Genomic DNA, 22,585 nt, shown 5'->3' with positions numbered 1-22,585 from the left:
AAAATGTTCTCACAGCGCTCAGTGCGCTCTACAAGATACCAACTGTAACATTCGGGTGTTTTGCTGAATCACCGCAAAAAACATCACGCACCTTTGGGTACTCACAAGCACGTGTCTGTAAAATTTAAGCAAGATTGATTGAAAACTTGGCCGCCATCAAGCAAAATGCAATTGCCCCTCGACCAGAAAAGCCCATTAGTCATTGATCATTTGACTAATGATTATAAAACTTTTAGGGTATCTGTACTACATGCTTGCTAGCATGTCTTCTAAAGCATTTTGAGAACAAATGGTCGGGGGCGTTGTGCATAACTGAACATGTTGATGTAATGTGATGTAATTGTTTGAGTCCCAGGGAGGAAACCCCATTTGTAATTTCAGTCTTAAGCTAAATAAAGTAGAACCTTAGTTAGCGTCATTAATCCGTTCCAGACGGTCCGACTCAAACCGAAACATACCCTAACCGAATCCACTTTTCCCGTAAAAAAATAATAAGGTAATCAGATCAAGCGAACACCACCTTTGTGTTTTGCTATGAGTCATTTCGTCAATTCAATTCAATTCAAGCCTCTGCTTTTTTTGTGATTATGGCTACAAAGTAACCCACAATAGAGCCAAGGAAAGTTGCAAGTACCAGCATTTGATGCAGAAGGTGAGAAACACTATTGAATTTGAGAAAAAAAAACACAAAGGTGGTGTCCATGTTGATCTTGTTGCCACATTGCTGTCTTTGTCAATAATCATGTCTTCAAAGAAGGTAAAAGTAACCGTAAATGTTCATTTATCCCTTTTATTTGTCATTTATATGTATTTCAAATAGTTTTCTGCATGTAAAACTATAATTGTAAAACTATACAAATGTGTTTTGTGTTAACATTTTTTAGTGGGGCTTGTGGCATAACTGTGTTTGACTAGAGCGTCAACCGCTGATGACATCATAGATGTTTGGTTCCAGTTTCCATTTCCAAGCTAGGCTGCTAACAAGGACATTTTATGATAAAAAGACATAAAGAACACAGTTGGACTCACTCAGTGTATTAATAACATGACGAGACTAAACGCTAGTGTACTGTACAACACTGTACACTAATTGGAAAATGCACACAACCCGAGGCAAAATTTTGGCATCGATTTTCTTTGTTAACCGAAAATCATGCTAACCAGGGCGGATGCGAACCGAGGTTCCACTGTCGTTGCTTTAAGAGATGCCCGACACTGGCAGTTGGAACCGTAAGGTATGGGCCATTTTAGAATGACATAACTTGGGCTTGGAGAGATGGGACACTGTGATAAAAATCCAAGGAGGCAAGAAAAACGTCTAAATATAACTCAAGGAAAAAAAAAACATGATTCCCGCTGTGAAATGGGAAGATGGAGAGAACTGGAACAGAGCAATGAGGAAGATTGAGGGTGGATGGAAAGCAAAGGATAATGGATGGAGAGGGCGCTGGGGAACAGAAAGTGTGTGAGAGCAAGAGGGAGAGAGCCTGGAAAAGTGTGTGCTCAGCTGTGAGATGAGACCTCTGTGTGTCCATGGGGAGAAATGGTGTGAGGGGGGAGACAGAGAGGACGAGGACTCTACTGTCAGTGCACACAGTGTTGCGCTCTCATCCCTCCCTCACACATGCGTTCATTCACCCGCTCTCTAGGGCGGCATTCAAATCTAGAGCTTAATGACTCCGGAAACGCTTCTGAATCAATGTGTCATTGTTATCTTTATTTTTTTCTAAGCATGTTTTCTCTCTGTACTTCACAGGAAGTGGATTGATGGGAAATTCCTCCGCCTCCTTCATGGGGACCTTCCTGGCTAGTAGTCTGGGCTCTCCCCCTTCCCACCCGTCACATCATTCCCGGCCGCCCTCCTCACCTTCCTCACCCTCCTTCCGGGGTGGACCCCATTCCAGCGCCTCGCAAATCTGGTTCTCCCATTCGCATGAAGGTATCTTAGAGCACACTTAGACTCGGCACGTTTGGCTAGGGTATGGGCTCTGAGCACGGAACACTGCCCCTCCTTTGGCACGATTGGAAGAGGTGGGCCAGGGCCCCGACATGATTGCAAATGCCTGCACAATACAGCCGTCACTCCTTGCAAGTTATTAATGATAACCGACACATTTCATAATATAAATAAAATACACGACTCAAAATAATCTAAAAGTGAAAACCCACGGCACGCTTGCTCACCTGCACCTGCCACCTTGCACTACATAATCAGACTGACTCAAATAGGACTGGAAATAATCCACAAAGTCAAGAAAATTGCTGTAATATAGCAGCGTGGAAGTGATGGAACATGCAAACCGGCTGAAGCATTAATGCTCGGTGTGGACCAGGAGAGGGCACCCAAGTCCAGCATGGTCCAAATGACCACGTGTGAGTATGCTCTTAAAGACATGGCCATGCCCCGCTGCGACCTCCCACCCGTTTGATGTTCTAATCCTGGCTGGCTTTGCTGGGTGGTATTGTTGTTTATTTTTTGGCTAGCTTTTCATCAAAGCACATCGTGTAATCGTCAGGCACCCGCCCTTTTATTTAAGCACCAAAATAGGCCTATCATGTTTGCGAGGGAAAGGCTTGTGCCACAGTTTTCTGGCTTGGGGACACAAGAGTCAAAAGTTCAGCCAAGGAATCTTTGCGGTACGCTTGCCGCGCGTCAGCTGGAACGTCACTGGAGGCACACGGCCCGTAAATTCTGGCAAGTAAAAAGTTGCTGTGATTGTAGAGCGTTCAGATGGTGTTCCCTCCTTAAAAACATGGTCGCACACATGTGACACGTGCGCAGTGAATGCCTTTTTTTTTTTTTGCAAAGAAAATCAGATAACAATCCAATATAACCGATGTCCACTCAACTATATGTTCAAATTTTAAACACATTTTCTTAAAGGAAGCAATGAAAATGTAAATAATCCGTTCCGGAGTCAACCTGTCACAACCATAACCTTTAGTTTTAGCATTCTTACATACAAGTCTAAAAAGAAGCTAACTGCTATACTGTAAAAAAAAAATAATAAAACTAAATCCTATAATTTGTACCCTGGATGTGCAGAGGGTGGATTACTGTGTGTTCCTGGGAGGTCACTCTTTTCACATCAAATAAGAACACTGTTAACTGTGATATTCATTTTGTTGTTTTTTTATTATTGATGTCGTGCTGAGCAGTCTGAACAGAGACAGGAGGCATGTACTACTTTTTGTCGTAGTAACTTCCATTTATGTGTCTTTGGTTATCATCACACCGTTCCTCTTTGCCATAACCGGTGCCCTTTTATGGCAGCAGCATCAAAACAAAAAGTAAATCACACAAGATTTGCTGAAGTCGCATGAGATTTTCCGATGTCAGAAATGATGAACTCTGGGTTTTTGTGCAACCGGTGAGGTTTAATTTTCCTGCAAATTTTGAGATGTTGGGGGTTCCACAGTGTTACTAATGTCATTCTACAAATTAGTCTTTGAAGTTGACACATTGTTCCCACATTTTTTTTAATAAGAGCCAACACATTTAAAACAGAAATAAAATAGAAAGACCCAAAATAGTCCGAACGTCAAACCCACAACATTTGTGTGTAAGAATTAAGGTCATCGCTCCTTTTACAAGTACGTAATGACAGCCGGTATGTTGCACAATATAAATAACCAGAGCAAGTCCAAATAAGACTGGAAATAATGCCTCTTCCAGTAATGCAGCAGAATAGAAGTGGTTTTCCAGATTTTATTTGGAGATTTATGCAGTTCCACTGTACTACTTTCTAATGTACTTCATCAAATTAGTCTGAAGTTGCTTGTATTTATTTATTCAGTAGTGAAGTGACATCATGCCTTATTGGATGCCATCGTGTGTATTAAAACCATTGCACCGGCATCTTGAGCCAAAGGGCTGATGCTATAGTTACGCTTCAAGCGAACGTCAGCCATGCAAAACATTTTCTCTCAAAACGAACGCCAATGTTGCTTTCCACGAGTTTGATTGTCCAAGACATTTGATTCCTGTGGAAAAGCAGACTAATATTAATAAGAGTGATGATAACAATGCCAAGCCTAATAAAAGTAATGGAGGTGATTATGAGTAGGATTATTACTCAGTAGGCAATGGAGGCCATTATCTGTATTGCGGTTTAATAGCATATAACGCACTAAGGGTATGATTGAATCCAGACTGTTCATCAACCACATTCAGCTGTTCTCTCCTCAAGATAATTGCATATTGTCTTTTTTGTGTGCCTGTTTTGCATAAAAAGCAAGTTGTCAAAACGAGCGGAACAATTACCAGCAATGGCGCCTCCTCTCTCCAGGTATGGGCAGAACCCCTACCAGCAGAAAGGAAGGCACTTTAGAGACGTTCTCTTGATCGTTCTCTTCCTTTTTATTGCACTGTCTTTCTATGCAAATGAGAGCTCAGATTAGGAGTCGAAAATGATGGTGAGGTTCTCCGGTTTGGGCTTGTTCTGTGGCACAAAGCATATCAACAAAAAAGAAAGACGTAAATTATCATATTGACACAGATATACAACGTTTCTACATTTTTTCCTCGAAAAAAGTCTGAAAAAGACCAGTTGTTGTATATCCTAGAGTTGTATCTATGCAAACCAACAGGTGGCGCCAAACACCTTCTTCCTAAGCGAGTCAGAGCTTTTCTTCCTGTCACTCACAATGCAAGGGACCTGGAGCCTCATCTATAAAGCTTGCGTATGCACAAAACGAGGCCGAAAAGTTGCGGACAGCAATCATTATTGTGCGCACTGGCACGGCACCTTTGTAGCTGGCGTACGCACTCTTTAGAGCAGGGGTCCCAAACTCGTGGCCCATGGGCCATTTGTGGCCCACCAAATCATATCTTGCGGCCCGCGACTGGACATCAAAGAGTAGTGTAACTGCAGCCCGCAACATCCGGGCAAGCTCAGTGTTACTTCCATACTTACAGGGGCAAGTAAACACCAAGACTGAATATAACAGTGGTGTTATCACGTGGATGTACTGTGAATTGTATCGTATCGTGAGGTAACCTGATATTCCCAGCCCAACTCCCAATACTTGATGCGGCCCAGCCTCACCCAGACTCTACCTCCACTGGCCCCCAGTGAAATTGAGTTTGAGACCCCTGCTTTAGAGACATGGCAAAAAGGCGACACACATTTTAAGTGGTTATCTTAGGTCATATGTTACAAATAAACATCAAGCCTATACATAACATAAGCCTATGACCATTTATCCATCCTTGCATGAAAACATCACGCCGTTATTGACTTCAAGACATTTGTGGAAAGTGTTGATATTTTGCACAATATGACACAGATATACGGTATAAGATATACAGTATGTCATTTATCATAAAAACTATTACACACGAGTGTATAGTATCCGGACTAAAAGGTACATGAAAAAACGCAGCGCTTGAATATTTCATCGTTTTATTTTAATCATGATATTACGTGTGGTTAGCACGTTGGCCACACAGTCTGGAGATCGGGAAGACCTGGGTTTGATTCTCCCCTTGGGCATCTCTGTGTGGAGTTTGCATGTTCTCCCCGTGCGTGCGTGGGTTTTCTCCGGGTACTCCGATTTCCTCCCACATTCCAAAAACATGCATGTTAGGTTAATTGGTGACTGCAGATTGTCCATAGGTATGAATGTGAGTGTTAATGGTTGTTTGGATTATGTGTGACTGTTTCAATGCAGTATTGTCATTGTGATCACTATCATAGTTCATCATTTCATGACTACTAATATGTGTGATTGTCTCAATGCAGTATTGTCATTGTGGTTGTTGATATTATTTTGTTCTTTGTCCTTATGTCCTTGTTCGTCTTTATAGTTGTCACAGACATTTATTTGCTGTTGTCATTCTGTATGTTTCTGTTGTTCTGTTCTTGTTGTCACAATTGTTGCTGTTGCTGCTGTTGTCCTTGTCTCTTGTCTCTCTTTTTTTTTTGTCCCCCTCTTGTCCCCCTTTTTGTCCCCCCTCCCCGTTTTCTTTTCTCTTCTTCTCTGTCCCCTCCTGCTCCGGTCCGGTCGCTCCAAATTTCCTTAATAACAAGCATCAAAGTCAAATAAATTCTGTATAACAGGGGAATTGTATATCACACTTCTCCCTGGCAGAGTAAATCTGTTGAGCACTTGACGGCATTTAGATCTACAATTGGGGGGGGGGGACTGGTTGTTTGTCTATATGTGCCCTGCGATTGGCTGGCGACCAGTCCAGGATGTACCCCGCCTCTCGCCCGAAGTCAGCTGAGATAGGCTCCAGTATACCCCCACGACCCTAATGAGGAGAAGCGGTATAGAAAATGGATGGATGGATGGATATTACGTGTTAGATTAATATTAATTACAAACATCAAGTTGTCAGTCAAATACTTCTGTAGGTTCTAGGTTTACGAGACACAGAGCTCAGATGTCCTTTGGAAAGTTTTTTAAAAATAAGACAGTTTTTCGTTGCATATGTCAAGTATGTCATCAATAGCAACATTCATTTACCACGGCCTTTATTTGTGTGGACAGTGTCAGGGCCGTGGGCGTAAACTTACAATTTTCTTGCAGTTTTATTTTGTTGTGCTTTGAACACACAACACTAGTTCCTCATAAAATCATTAAATACCTAATATTTTGATGGTAGTAATGTCATCAAGTTAAACATTTTTTCAATATCCGTCTGGAATTACAGCAATTCATTTTCAACATAACCCGTTTTGAGTCTTTGCGTTCACCTTTAAATTGAACAGATGTTGCTAAGCTTATATTCATCTAAAATGTGATTAAGCTTATATTCATCTAAAATGTGGTATCAATTAGGAAAAATGTAACGTGCTCACGCCAACTGTGCATCTTCCATATATGACACTTTATGCGGTATTTCCACCTCCATTTTCATGAAAGTCCACTTCTTCATCCCTGTCGTCTTCTCACCAGTCGTGATTCCAATGCAATCGAGGCTCTTTAAATATGGACGCCACATTTATGAGTTACTTTGCATTCACCTTCCTTGGTGAAGTGGAGGCGTGGAAAGGGGCGTAACCTGAGGCGGAGTTATGTACGCACTCGGGGTGCAACAATACACAAAATTCACAGTTTGGTCCGGTGTGACACGTTTGTGTTACTTTTGTTACTTTTTCGATACAAAAAAATAAATTACCTTACCTTTTTAAATTTTCATTAATTGAAATTGCCAACATTTTTGTCATATTTCAACATTTTCAGCATGGTTTCAGCTCAGTGGTTCTGTGCTTGATTATGCAACCTAAGCCAGAGTAGTCGATCGCGGATACACTTTGCTTTCAGCACAGAAAGCTGTCAGAAGTTGATAAAATAAATATAAAACTGCGTTTTGTTCGATACCGGGGCCACGGTTCGGTACACATGTGAACGGTTCCATACAGATACACGTATTGTTGCACCCCCAGTACGCACACTTCTCAAGGTGGAATCTATAAACCTACAAATTGCATGAATGTGTGCGTACGCCACTTTTTATAGGTCTGAATATGTTTGTGCGTACACACATTTTGGGTTTCTGGCGTATGGAGACTTTAAGTCAGATTACCACGCACATTTATAGAGATGAGGCCCCTGCAGAGTTGTAAAAAAAAAAATGGTCTCAAAGATTGTTAGCAAGTTAACAAAAGAGGGGTTATTATGCTAATTTTAAGGAGTCATCAAACAAAATCAAATATTATATAACATATTTACCCCAATCTACCGGTTGGTGAAAATATTATTTTAAAAAATGCAATTGTAAAAGGTCATCTTATATTCAGGCCAATGCGGTACATGAAATTTTGAGACGTGAAAGGATTCCATTAAGTGCAGATGTGCTTGAGAAAAATGTTTTAAACTCCAATATTTTTGACTGTCTGCTTATTAAACAGCCAAGAGTCAGAATGGCACCCCCGATGAGCCACAAGAAGATTAAAGTATAAATAAATAAAAAGTTATAAAGGGTGGAAAAGTTGTGTGTTTGAAATATGGACCCAATGTGCATAAAATTATTAATTATTTTCATGTCTGCACGTGGGTTGCTTAGGCCCGCTAGAAAAATGGCCAACAGGCGTTGAGTCTCACTTGAATTTCGGCCAATTTGTGATTCAAGATGGAACACACACATGACATAAACTTTATCTTTTCTGGTCGCAGTTCCTCCAACAGGACGTCTGTGCCAATCATAAGTTGGCTGGCGGGGCTGAGCGGACGATAAAATATGCTGGCGAACTGTGACAACTGCTTTGTTGTGGTTGTGAAGTACATAAATAAGGAAAATGGCAAAAGCAGCCCAGTTTGAGCTCTGTGAGTTTGCCGAAAATCATTCATATCACCGGCACCTCGGCACCACTTGATTCATTGCAAGTGTTCCCACTTCTTGTTCTCATATCTTAGGCGTTTGATCCCCCCCAAACAAAGTCTGTAGTGTTCTTTTTCAATCTCATTTCAGTCTCAACTAGTTGAGTTACATCCACGCCAACCACAGCAATGGCACAGCTTTTTTGGGGAGCATTATTCTGCTCAAAACAACACTGGCATGGAAACAGAACTTCAGAGTATTCAGGGAGAGATCTTCATCCATCCATTTTCTATGCCGCTTATCCTCATTTGGGTCGTGGGGGTATGCTGGAACCCATCCAAGACCAGTGAAGACCAGTCCATTTTAAGACCAAGCTCATGAAACTTGGGCAGGATTTGCTTTTATATTATTATTGTTATTATTATTATTATTATTATTATTATTATCATCCCAAATGTACCACTTTGCACCTCATTTTTGGAAAATATTGCATATTTTCAGTTCCTACAAAAAAAAAATCTATGAAAATTAAAGCTGTGAGGAGCGCTGAACGGGTCCTAGCCCTCGAACACAGGGTTCATGGAGTCGGCGGGAACGGGGGATGCAGGACTCGACGCCAGTATCCCAAGTCTGAAAGAAATTGGGGCGTCTCAAGCACAATTTTCACATGCATACTATTTATCCAGTAGGGGGCACCATATGAGTTGATGCCTACACACATCACGGACTGGAGGTCGAACTAACCTACCACAAAAAATGTTGTAACAATCAGACCATGTGGAAGATAATTATAAAAGTTATAATTTTCCACCAGGAAGGGGCGACACTGGTGCCAAGGTAGCCATGTGGTCTTGTCTTGTCCGATGCCCTAACCCAACAAAAACAATTCCGGGACGATCGGACCATGTGGAAAGTAGTTCCAACGCTTAGACATTTCCACCAGTTGGTTGCACCATTGGAGTCCATATCAACATGTAGTCATTCATGATCAGGCCCCGACCCTTAAGCCTCATGTCAGTTCTGAATGATTTTTGATGATGTGAAGTAATGACTGTTAGGTAATGGCTAGGAGCAGTCTTCGCTGGGCTCCACCCATAAAGTGTGATGAAACATCATGCTTCCTAACATCACGTTGTTTAATGTGCCCTGTATAAATGAGAAAGTGATTCAATAAATTAACTAAATTAAGGAATGGCCTTTTCTATAAGGCTTGTGTTTTGGGGTCACTTGCTGTCACCAGAAGGAGGCACTTTTACTAATTGACATATGGACCTCTTCAGAGTGTCATTTCCATCATACACACCAGTTATTGTAGAAGTCTGACCTTGTGGAATGAAGTTATTTGACTTTTGTGTTGCTTGGTGAGTCTCTAAGGCTCCGCCCACATTCTATAGCATAGGCTAAAATTCTTTGTAATTCATCATCGCCCCGTCTAGTGTCTTTGTATTTTCATTTGGGCTCACTTGGTCAATGTCCCTAGGACTAGTTCATCAAAATACAACCCCTGGTTTTCACCCAAAATTGACGCTGAAAACCCCCAAAAAATTTTTCCAACATGGGTTCTTGAGACTTTATTGTGCATCCTTTCATGATCAACGTCTCCACCAAATTGCATGAAGATCTGTGAAATGGGTGGAATTTTATAAAAAATTTAAAGGGGGCCCTCGCCAGTCAATTTGGGGTGGTCTCATTTGGGAGGTGCACTATATTGTTTGGCTTGGATTCCCATTTGCTGTATAAGTTTCGATGAGATATGACCATCTGCAGTCAGCATGTCTTACATACTTGCCCTGAATTTGGTGTTGGTATGAAAAATCCCCTAGGAGGAGAAGGCTAATGTATGTCACAATTTTTTTTCAGTGACATTTCCAGTTGCCGCTGGATGAGTACAATTTCAGGAAGTGCACAGCTTCAAGGTCTTGTCTTGATCATATGTACCAACTATGATAATCCTAAAATATCTGAGCCTTTGGAGTCGAATTAACAATTCCAAGTTCAAAGCAAAATTAGAATCAAAGCATCAAAATTTGTTGCCATGCCCCACCCACATCTTTGGACCAATATAAATATAATATAATATATTGCAATATAATATATTGCAGAACATTTTAGGCTAGAATGGTCTGCAATATATTATATTGAGATGCAATATATTATATGAGAGGAAGCCTCATCAGGCTTTGAACCATTTCAGTCAATTGGTTGAAGAAAAGGTGCATTTCTTGAAGCTTCATGTGCACACGACACCCCCACAATTACAGGCAGCTGTATCTTCATGTGTGATGCATTGAATTCTGACATCTGTTTTGGCTCTTGGAAATGACTATGACCATCCATACATTTTCTATGCCGCCTATCCTCACTCGGATTGCGGGTATGCTGGAGCCTATCCCGGCTGACTTCGGGTGAGAGGCGGGGTACACCCTGGACTGGTCGCCAGCCAATGGCAGGGCACATATCGACAAACAATCATTCACACTCACATTCATACCTATGGACAATTTAGAGTCGCCAATTAACCTAACATGCATGTTTTTGGAGTGTGGGAGGAAACCGGAGTACCCGGAGAAAACCCACGCACGGGGAGAACATGCAAACTCCACACAGACATGCCCAACGGAGATTTGAACCCAGATCTTCCCGATCTCCTGACTGTGTGGCCAACATGCTAACCACGAGAAGAAAGAAAACCGAAATGACTATGTATTACAAAAATTGTATGACCAAATAATTAATCGACAAAGTGTATGATAAAATATATAAATTGTAATATACAAATTGTGAAAGTTTTCTTGTCCATAAATGCTTCCGGTATCATGTGATATGGCTTGTTTCATCATGGTTTTATGTCACCTGGCATGGGCTTATGCAAGCAGAGGACAGTGAAAGTGCTTTTGGAACTAGGACGAGGGCACTTAAGATGCAGGCTTGTGTAACTTGGACAATGATGTACAGAACAGGGGAGATTTTATTGATTTTTATTAAAAAATAATAGTTTCTCAACTATTTTTGGTTTCAGGCGATTCCTCTTCTTTGACACGACTTCTCCGGCCTTTGAAAATATCCTTTCACATGGCACGGAGGATCCATCCTCTTAATACCTATATGTAATCTTAGATCTTCTCTCTGAACTCTCCAAACTAACGTTAACCAAACTCTCCAAACTATCAAACACTATCCAAGCGCTCATATGGCTGACTCTCAAATGACTCTCCACAAAAAACAGCATTTTAATGTCTAAGCCTGAGGGGTTTATATTGCTGTCAAACATCGCGCCAAATTCTGAACCACTTCCCGATCTTCGGACGTCATCATTTCCGGCCCCTCCCCCCAGTGAATCAAGCCTCGGTACACACTTCGTGGAAGCGCCCACTCCATTACTCGACGCACACTTTGAAGCCCCGGCACCTCCCGTAACATCACTACAATATCTAATCACCCAGCTGTCAGTGTCCATAGATTTTCATTTGGGCTCATTTGGTCAAAGTGTTTTTTCACTCAAAATTGCAGCCGAAAACCAAAATGTCTGCAACCTGTTTGTTTTGGAACCTCCACCAAATTTTGTGACAAACCATGAAACCTTTGGCAGTGGCTAATTTTTTCAAAATTTCACTACTGAGTGAGTTTCGGATGTTTGTGTCCGTAACCCCTGAAATACCAAATTTTTTTGACACACTTCCAAATTTTGGTGAGTTTTCATGCATGTTAAGGTCCTCAAAAATGGGAGGAAAGTCGCGGAATAATATAATGTTACTGAAGCTTCCGAATGAAATCATTGAAAACACCATTATAAAAAGAGGTTGTTATATTCAAATCTGTTATGAAAAACATCCACTGTGATTAAAAAAGAAAGAAAATCGGAATAATTATGAGAAAGAACAGAGAAAAATGACATTTAAAGTCACAGCATGAGTTTCACATTCAATTTCTTTTTCAAGTTTGCCACTGTTTCTAGATTCAAGATTCAAGATTCAAGAGTTTTATTGTCATATGCACAGTAAAACAAGTAGTTGTACGACGCAATGAAATTCTTACATAATGCAATGACTTATTCAACACATTTTTCCACCCTAATTCAAGTGTAGAAGTGCTATTTTATGTTTTTACTTACACTTTCATGTGGAAATGTAAAATGTGTATGGTGGCAGAATGTGATGGTGGGACAAAAAAAACAAACAAATCAATAAATGTGCTTTTCAATTAATCAAGAAAAAATGGACAAAGACAAAAGACATAGCTGGATGTGGTCCATATGACCTGTTTGTTTATGCCAGAACTAACCAGAGCACCGCACACTCCTCTTCAGATATACGGTACACAAACTGCCTCCACGCACCTGCCTAATCCACTTGCATTTGTTACGCCTTTCCAAGCCTATCTTCACTTGTCCATCTTTCAGCTTGCTAGCTCTCCCTTTTGTAGCATTTAAACCCCCTCGCACACATCTCCTGCCTCTTTAAATGCCGCCCCCCCTTCTCTCTCTCTCGCTCTCTCATGTGCAGTCCTGCATCCTTTCCTTTCAATTAGTCAAACCTGAGGAGATGCGCCGCCATGCTGCCCCTCCTCCTCCAAACACGTTTCATCTTCTCTCCTCCCTTTCTGTGTCTTCATGCTTCTGTCACTTTTTCTCAATTAGCCGACCTGACAGGCGGATCCAGCCTGTTCCTCCTCCCCACTTGCTCTTCCGCCGCTTTGTATATTCCTCCTCTACGCAATGCAACAGCAATTGTCTTAAGCATGCCGGCGTATTTAATGGCCTAGGGCGAATAATGATCACCATAGAACTGAAAAACGATATTATTAAATGGGAAAGTGGTGCCCATAGCATTGTATTGTAGTGACTGCTCAGTACAATATACTGTATCAGTAAGCGAACAATATCAACCATATTGAAAAGAAAATATGCTAACAACCAGGGGTGTCACGAGACACCCGACTCATGAGACATGACGATACACGAGATTGGGTCCACGAGAACAAGACGGAAAGTACAATGACAAAATATGACTGGACAAATGCGGGAGCATTTTGAAATGTTTATTGTCCCACAAATTGATGCTAAACTATATTATTGTCAAGCTTTTTTTGCGACCAAATAAACCACTGATGTTATGATAGTAAATAATCATAATATATTATAATCTGTGATTGGCTGGCGACCAGTCCAGGGTGTACCCCGCCTCTTGCCAGAAGTCAGCTTGGATAGGCTCCAGCATACCCCTGGGACCTCAGGGAGGACAAGCGGCATAGAAAAGGAATGAATATATCATAATAATGCAATATGTCCTTTAATATGTCATCTTTCACTGTGTAAAGTTGTGGAATTGGAGTTTGTGACGTGTTTTCTCACAGGCAAGTCGTACTATCCTAACTTTTGCAACATTTCTTCAAATGCTGGCTTTTCAACTGTATTAAAGAGCAACATTTCTTTTGTGATGACGACTTGTGAATGCACACAATTTTGTGGCGTTCTTTTGTATTTACTTTCGCGACCAAACGTCTCAGTGAGTGTTGACTATGGGGACAAAGGCTCTGCATCTCGATATGTAGTTTTTTTTTCCCCAGATGGGGATACTGGGTCGGTTGGATTTGTGTGAGGTGGATAAGTTTGTTGCTGCATTTGAATAAATTCGGCATTCTGGATCGTTCCTGTTAATGGGCTCACCTTGGTCAATATTGATATTCCCACACTGGCGCTGTGACATTTGCCTTTCCAAGCATCTTTTTCCCTCACGTTACCTTGAATTGCTCCTCACGAAGCTCCACTCGTTTGCTGTGTGTTTGCTGTTTGCTGTGCAAGCGGCCCCGCCTGCCTCCACAGAGTCAGAGACTGTATGACTGACAAGAGGTGTTCGCCTTTATCAACCTGCAGGTCGGACACAAAAAATTATTAAAACACTGACGCATATTTCACTCCTGTCACTGTGCCCGGTTCCGCTGTACTGTAGCAATTTTGTATCCTTGTTAAAACATATACTGCAGTACTCCTGTTGCGGTCCTCCTCCTTCAAACCGAAGATTAATTTACAAGCTAGCAAACAAGGTAGCGATGTCACAGAAGACACAGCAGGGCGGTTCAAAGGAGATTGATTGACAATGGTCTACAGCTAATCAGGACGCAGAAAACAATGGGCGGTGCAGACAGACGAGAGAGGGGAGAAGGAGACACTCGACTTCCCACAATGCAATTCTTCTTAAAGGCGTTAACAGCGTTCATACTCTGTAAAAAAAAAAAAAAAAAAGGACTACAAAAATTCCGCGACACAGCGACTCCTCCAAAGGTGAACTGCGATAGAGGGAGGGAACACTGTATTTATTTATTGTCGTGAGACAGTCTTTTTTCTGTCACGGTTTAATCTGGCAAGAACTTGTGACACCCCTTGTGACACCCGTTGTTCCATTATCATTACAGTTATTTTATTGTGATTAGTCTTAATATTAAGAGAGGTTGACTTATTTTTACACTGACAGCTAGGAATTCGGGCTAAACATTACTTGTACAGTAAACTTGTAAGGTTTTACGATACCGACAGTTTGATTCGGCAACTCAATTCAAGAGGAAAAATATGATATGACTTAGCATTAAATGGGAAAGCTGCGTCGACATATTGTACCGGCAATCAGTCGACAAAAATCTAACAAAATACCCCAGCAAAGTCAGTAATGCTGCTCAAGAGGTAGAAATAGTGCTCTGACTCACAGTTGCACTCGTATGGGAATTAAACGTATTAAAACTATTTTGAAATTGATTGTGGAATTATTTATAGTCCATTTATTTCTTAAAAGGGATACGTTTCAAAATATGAACAAATTGGAGGCCCAACAACAATACAAAGTAGATTCCTCTGTTATGCAAGCATAGCCCCAAATTTTGCGCTGTATATAGTGCCCTTTCTTGTCCTTCTTGTCGTTAGGTTCCTCTGAAGCCACCGAGCTGTGAGAAATACCTATAGAACATCCTGAGATCCCCTCCCAGGGATAGGTTAGTTCTGCCCGTATACGCTTAGAGAAATCCCCTCTGTCGCTGCTGACTTGCTTATTGTGGAAGGAGAGAAAGAGCGCGGAAGCCACTGTGCAGTCAGCAGACAGTGCTAACACTGTTCTTGCGTCGCCTGCAGCAAGAGCAGCAGCAGCAGCAGCAGCAGCATCTTCCCTTGTCCTGGACCGGATTAATGGCTGAATGGGCTACGCCGTGCCCGGCAGGTCCCCCCCACCTCCTCCCTTCTTGCCGCCCCAGTGGAGGGCATGCTGAAATTGAGCGGGCTGGCATTATCGGGCACAGCCAGACCACGCTGTGAAAAGGGATTACGCCATCAGTCGTCACACCAAAAAAAAGCCTCTCTCTGGGTTGGATAAAGACTTGCCAAACAGCTCTCTCTTCAACAAAAGGATTCCCCCTCCTTCCCTTGTAGATGAATTGGCATAAATGTGCTTGCTTATTAATCATGACAGCAAAGATACAAAAAAAGACAAATGAGGGATGTGGGAAAAGAGTGAGAGAGGTAAAAAAATAAATTGGTGAGGGCGCCGTGTGCAATTATCACCGTGTTACCCTCCACAGAAAGCATCTCCTCCTGTGTTATTGTAGGCCTGTTTGCCCTCTCTGTGCATTTCATTAATAAAGATGCAAGGCTGCACGGAGACTGGAGGTCATTTTAGCCCACCACAACACTCCTCTCAGAGCCGGCACAGGCACTGTCGCCATTGTTCCACAAGCAAAAAAATGAGACATCTAACACTACTGGGGCGGGGGGGGGGGAGCACACACACACACACACATACACACACATTGAGCCAAGTGAACTGCATCTGTGCTTTCCAGGATCAGGCCACACACTTGCCAACACAAATACATCTGTCTTTCATTTAGCTTGTACAACCATGTTTCCCTCCCTGTCCAGCCTTTCCTCCTCTAGCGTACCTGTGAGTTGTGGCTTAAAAGGAGGCTGGAGGGTGAGGCAGGTGCAAAGACAAGGGAAAGAAGACACAGTGAGAAGGCTTTAACGGTCATTGAAATGTCTGAAGGCTATTTTTTTCTATCATGGCGAGGTATAATAAGGGGGAAAATGCAAAACACTTTCACGATTTTTAAAATGCAACAAAAAAAATGCAAATTATGAGCAGGTAATACTCCAATAAATAAAATTCACAAAGAAGAATACAAATATTAAAAATAATAATAAAAATAATATACAGTAGAACCTTGGTGAGCATCCGTCCCGATTAGCATGTTAGCATCTTGTGAATTTATACTACAATTTTGCCTCCGTTTCTGTTCATTCTCCGGTCATCTTACAATATGGCACACATCTTGTCATGTTATTAATACACTGCGTAAGCCCAACTGTGTTCTTAATGTACAAACTTTGATCCTTGTTAGCATCCTATTAGCTAGCTAAACAGAATGGCAACCACAACCGGAAGTCTATGATGTCTTCAACGGTTGCCTCTCAAAAATTTGAACACAAAACATGTTTTTGTAGATTAACAATTACACATTTACAATCATAAAACAATTGTAAATGCATATGAATGACAAAGGAAAGAGGTGAATGAACATTTAAGGTTACTTTTACCTTCGTTGAAGTGAACCACCACGACCTTCCTGTTTTCAGTCACATCATGAATCATGTCTTCAATGAAGGTAAAGGTAATCTTAAATGGTTAAACGTTTTTCAAGCTGTGCCTTCTCTTTGGCAATATTGCTAGCCATGACTGTGTCTGTGTATAGTCCCGGTTGTCCAGGTTATGGTAATCCACCAAATTTCTGATGAAAAATGCCCTAATTTATTGTAATGGTAGTATCAATGGGCCATTCATTTATCTGAAGACAATAGGCTTGTTATTTACCATTTGGATTAAAGTTAAAACGACCAACAACCAAAAGAAGCCCGGTTGCCTTGATGTCACGTTTGTGGATTGCAAATGTATAGCTTTAAAGGCACAACAATGCTAAAGGAGCACGTCGATATAATACAGGGATCCAATCGATGGCTTTTAAGGTCACTAAAGGGCAGGCCAGTGGCTTCATCACAATAGTAAACAGAGACTTGAAACCTAACGACATTTCTGGGAGAACAAAGACAAATAGCCATATGTTAGAGAGACATTACACTCATCCTCAAGCCTGAGCTTATCTTGTATTGTCTGCATTATAAATTCAGGCGAGAAAGGCAAACAAGACAAGCCGAGACCCCTGACTTATTTGCGTATGAACACCACCATCTGCATTAGACCTAAAGGATTATGTAGTGGAAAAACTGCATGTTATTGCCCTGTCTTGTCAGTTCATCTCCATCTCTTCTTGTTTTAGCTGCTGCAGGGTATCCTCGATTCTCAGGGAGTTTGGCCCACACTTTTCTTCCCATGAGCCACTTGGATCACCATGCCAACAGCGGCGTTCTCTACGGCCAACACCGTTTCTATGACACCCAAAAAGGTGAGGCACAGATGATTGGATATTAATCAGACAGCAGAAAGACATAAATTGAAGTTAGAAAACAAGGGACGATCTTATTGGGTATTTATGAAAGGAATGCCCAGGGGCATTATAATGAGAGCCTTTTCTTATTTGATTTCTTTTCTTTCTCTTTTACTCAGAGAACTTCTACATTCGAGGTCTACCATCACAGCCACCTCTCATCTCAACCAATCACAGTCTGCCGTCAATGTCCAGGGCAGTTTCAGGACTCTCCCAGGGGCCTTGCAGCCGAGAAAGAGATCCAGGTGGTGGAATAAGTCTCCATAAGAGCCTTAAAGAGGGAACTGTGGAGAGAGGAGTGGGTCCTGTCAAAGAAAAGGAGAGGTCTAGTAGCAAACATGAGGCAAAGGAAAGACAGCAGCAGCATCAGCAGCAGCAGCAGCAGCAACAGCAGCACCACAGCCACCAGTCTGCCCTGCCCACACATCACCACCACCACCACCACTCCCACTCCCATCAGCAGCACCCACACTATCCACAGCACTCTCTGCCCCTGGAGGAGGTCAACAGCCGGGCTCTGGAAAGGCACAAGGCATCCCTTCCTATGGAATACAGCAAGGATTCACAAATAATGGGCAAGCCTTTAAGTGCTTGCTTGCACAATGGCAAGATGCAAAATGGAGAGACAGGAAACGTGTCGGTGCCTAAGACATCTATGTCCAGCTGTGGAGGGGAGGGGACACCCTTGGGAACTATTGGAGGTGGAGGGAGCAACCATGGCAGACATATGGGCTCCAGTGGGAATAGCCGCTGCACCAAAGAGGGGGTAAGTGGGGAGATGCGGATCAGTGAACAACCCTCGGACTGTCTAGAAAGGGGTCAGGCACCACTGCACCATTCTCTGTCGTACTCTGTACCCCCACCCTTACAACTGGCTTCTACCGCAGGGGCACACCCCCATCCACACCCGCACACTCACCCTCATACACATGCTCACCCAGGAGGCTTCCACTGCCTCCAGCTTCACCCAAGCCACCCGCACCATCCACATCCTTCCCACCACGCTCACCACCACCCGGACTTCTTCTGTCCCCCCCCTCCTGCCCCTCTCGGTAACCCTGCCTCACATGACAGGGGGCCGGCAAATACAGGACGTGAACCTAAAGTTACAGGGCCTACATTTGTGCCATCTGTAGCAGACACCGGGGACAAACACGGAGGGCCATTCCAGCTTGGTAACCCTGACTGCCAGGTGCTAGGCAGTGGAGGTGGAAATGTCAAGGACAAAGTTATGGACAAAAATGGTGGGGGTGGGGGACACCATAGTAGTTGGCATAGAAAACAACAGCAGCAGCAACAACAACAGCAACAGCATCAATACAGAAAAACAGAGAAGGCTCCAGACTGGATGCAGTCACACCACCAACATCTCCAAGCCTCCCAGCTTCCTCCACCGATCCAACAACAACAACAACAACAACAACAACAACAACAACAACAACAGCCTCCACAACCGCAGAAGCAACATCAGGTTGTACGATCACGCAGTGCTGAGTGTGTAAACAGTACTGTGGACATGGACGTGTTCAGATCCTCGTTGCCCCTGGGACCCAAGACTGGACACTCTCTCCCACATTCTGTCAACACCTCTCCTTACAGAGACTGTTCCCATTCAGGGCCACCACCTAACTCTTCCCCGCTTGGAAACAAAAACATGAGTCAGCATAGTGGTCCTGGTGGTAGCTGCTCCTTGCAGAGAGATGGACAAAAAGTTGCCAGGATTCGCCACCAGCAGCATGGGCGACCTGGCCCAGATGCTGCTTCTCCGGGGGAGCTAAACCAAGGGGCAGTGCAGGATATGAAAAGAAAAATGGACATGTCCGCTTACGGTTACAACAACAACAGTGGGCAGCAGCAGCAACACCAGCAGCCCCCTGTGCCACAATGGGCCATGAGGGGTCACCACCACATGCCACAAACTGAGGAGGAGCCAAGAAAGTCTTACATGGATTTAGGAAGCAGTAATATGCAACATTCACAGCAGCAACAACAGCAGCAGAGAATGAATCAGCCTACTCAGCCTGCACCTCCAGTCAGTCAGCAGCAGCAGCAACCTGAGCCTCAAGGCCCAACTCGGGGGGAGAGCAGTGCCATGAAAAGCTTACTTAAGTACAGCAACCAGCAACAGCCACAGCTCCTCTCTCAGAAAACCCCCTTTGGTGGCTTGGGGAACCTGAAATCAGGTCCAGCTGGCGGAAGCTGCGCCCTACAGATTAACAAGCAAACTCTACCGTCAAGAAAGGGTCCGGCCAATGACAACGAGCGCCCTGATTACAACGGGCGACATCGCGATGTCGGGGAAGCAGCCCACGGAGAAAGTGAGGTGAGGCAGCCGCCCGTTGGGATTGCTGTGGCCGTGGCCAGACAAAGGGAACCTTCGTGTCGTTCATCAGACGGTCATCACAGCAGTCGACATGGCAGGGTGCATCCCACTGTAAAAGGTAAATGGTCACCACCTCAAACACAAAACTTTGCCCCCATTTTTGTTATGTTCAATGTACATCTTGTTATAAAAATATCCTATGTACTTGTAGTTGGGCTTCCTACAAGTACTGCAGCACTCCAGTGGCTGGGTATAGGATCTAAATTATGAAAGTATAGCATCATTGCAGGTGTGCACAACTCACTTGCTGCTGATTTACAGGAATAGTATTGCATGATTCAATCTGATTGTCCCAGTTTTAAAGGCAAAGCTATATACTGTATGTATAACCATTAAGATAAGGAAAAGCCGTGCCATTTAATAAAGGGAGCTATTAAGTACGAGTGTCCCCAGTATCTCCTGGGTTTGTTTTGAGAAAAGGTGAGCCACAAGGGAATGTGTCCTAACCTTGACGCAAAAGGCTGATTGGAGCTAGTTAATTGTAAGCTAATGTTTGTCTCACAGGACCACCCCACAATGCCATGTATCCCTCAGATGCGACTACTGAGCAGGAGAGAAAAATGATGAGCGGGGAGCAAATAGGTCTGACTTGTTTGGACAGAGAGAGGGATGCATACATCAGGTAAGCCGCTTCAAGTCTTTGTACTCCTCAAGTTAAAATCGGCATTGTTTTATCGTTCTCTCATGTTTGCCTTATCCTGGCGTCCCCATGCAGAGATAATAAGGAGAGGGTGGAGTTTTCAAGGATTCATCCCTCAAACAGCTGTCACGGGGACCTCACTTCACATCTTATGGTCCCAGGCGGGACTTCCCTCCAATCTGGCCAATTAGCAGACCCTGCTGCACATTCTGCTCACCACCATTGGATGCCAAGAACTGGAAGCCCGTCCCTTTGGATGACAGGACATTCTTATGGTAGGATAGCATTTGTAGTGTACTTTTTACAATATGCTATAAAAACTAAAGTGATTTCTTTGCCATATAACCTAAAAGGCAATATTCTCTTTAAAGCCGGTATAGGTCATACAGCCCTGCACCAGAACCTTCCTCCAGGTTTCTCTGCAGCAATGCCAGGTCCTCTACAGCCAGTTCTGCCCCTGCCTCAGGATCCGTCTGCCCAGTTGGTGGTTCTGCCCACTGAACCTCCAGCTCATCCTGCAACCCATCACCTTGGTATGCCCAATTTGGATCAGTCAACGGAGAAACAACATCTGCTTAAATCCAAGACAAAAAGTATCTTTGCAAACGTCTTTATACAGTATTTATAATAACCGTTTTGTTTCATGCTCATCAGATGTGATGGAACAGCCAGGGCTTTGGCCACCCGTGTATGGAGCCCGGGGCCCAGCATCCCACATGCAGCATCCCACTGTGTACTCCCGATCCCAGTTTCTACGGCAACAGGAACTGTATGCTCTCCAGCAGCATCAACAGCTCCAGCATCAGCACCAAAGCCACCCGTCACAGCAACCGCAAACACAACATCAGCAGCAGCAGCAGCAGCAGCACAAAGCTGTGCATGGCATGGACATGCAACACCAAGCCCCCCACAATGCACAGGTGACTGAGAGGCCTAAATATTAAATACCGTAATTGGTGGAATCCCACTACAACATATTATTTTTTTTTTAGATGCAGAAGCGGGCAGAGGAACCTTCTGTTGACCTGGGGGAGCTCATCCCAAAATCAAGGGCGTCAAAACCTGCCAAGCCGTACTCTTACAACCCTCCCCAGAGAAACACCTCGCCCCCTGGTGCCTGCACGGCTCACTTGTCCCCCTGTTGCCAGTCACCTTCAATGCGTCCACATCCCAAAAGCACTCCATCTACACCTTGCCCAGCTCCCAGCCCAGCTGTTACAGGCCCCCACTCTCCTAACATGAGTCCAGCCCCAACCCAGGTGCCCAAAGGGTCTGACACCCAGGATAAGAGAGGGGAGGGTCAGCCCCTGCAAGATTATCCAGAATCTTTGGAACCTGGTGAGCATTAAGCAATCATTTTAATGGAAGCATTACTATCTAGCGTCAAAACAATTTATAGATTTATATATACAGCAGTCGTTGAGCTACACTCGTTATCTTTACCAAGGTCGAATTCAAACACTTTTGAAGTACTTTTAAATGTATTTTGAAGAGTTTCCAACACATTACAGCCGGGGTGGCACACAGACACTTAATAAAAAAATGATGTTACTTTATCACCTTAAAGTAGATGCTACAAACAAACAAAAATGTATTTTCAAAATAACAAAGGGAGTGAAATAAGGCCTTATTTTAAAAACCAACTAAACAAGCGTTAAGTACCTTGCAAAAGCACAACACACAATCAAAATTCAAACACTTTCAAGAATTTTAAGCACCTGGATTTACAGGCAACATCACGACATGGCCCGTCAAAAATCTGTTTAAAAGATAATTGCAAATGTTAAGCCGAGCCTGGCAGAACAACCAGAAG

General features: G+C 43.2%; 1 protein-coding gene across 3 annotated transcripts in view; it reads left to right on the top strand.

Moving 5' to 3' along the window:
- LOC129170742 (BAH and coiled-coil domain-containing protein 1) overlaps window positions 1-22,585 on the top strand; it is a 73,846-nt gene that overhangs the window by 36,063 nt on the left and 15,198 nt on the right. For 2 of the 3 annotated variants that reach the window (XM_054758664.1, XM_054758666.1), the window contains exons 3-10: window positions 1,757-1,939; window positions 17,582-17,707; window positions 17,869-20,190; window positions 20,637-20,754; window positions 20,848-21,047; window positions 21,144-21,305; window positions 21,427-21,692; window positions 21,765-22,110. In XM_054758664.1, coding sequence (XP_054614639.1) covers window positions 1,757-1,939; window positions 17,582-17,707; window positions 17,869-20,190; window positions 20,637-20,754; window positions 20,848-21,047; window positions 21,144-21,305; window positions 21,427-21,692; window positions 21,765-22,110 — 3,723 coding nt within the window. The remainder of the gene's footprint in view (window positions 1-1,756; window positions 1,940-17,581; window positions 17,708-17,868; window positions 20,191-20,636; window positions 20,755-20,847; window positions 21,048-21,143; window positions 21,306-21,426; window positions 21,693-21,764; window positions 22,111-22,585) is intronic. The other variant, XM_054758665.1, reaches the window with a different exon arrangement.

This window comes from Dunckerocampus dactyliophorus, chromosome 18, assembly GCF_027744805.1.
Source record: "Dunckerocampus dactyliophorus isolate RoL2022-P2 chromosome 18, RoL_Ddac_1.1, whole genome shotgun sequence".
In the NCBI taxonomy this organism is placed as follows: domain Eukaryota; kingdom Metazoa; phylum Chordata; class Actinopteri; order Syngnathiformes; family Syngnathidae; genus Dunckerocampus; species Dunckerocampus dactyliophorus.
The sequence above is the reverse complement of the archived record's forward strand: the minus strand, read 5'-3'. Positions and strand labels throughout refer to the sequence as shown.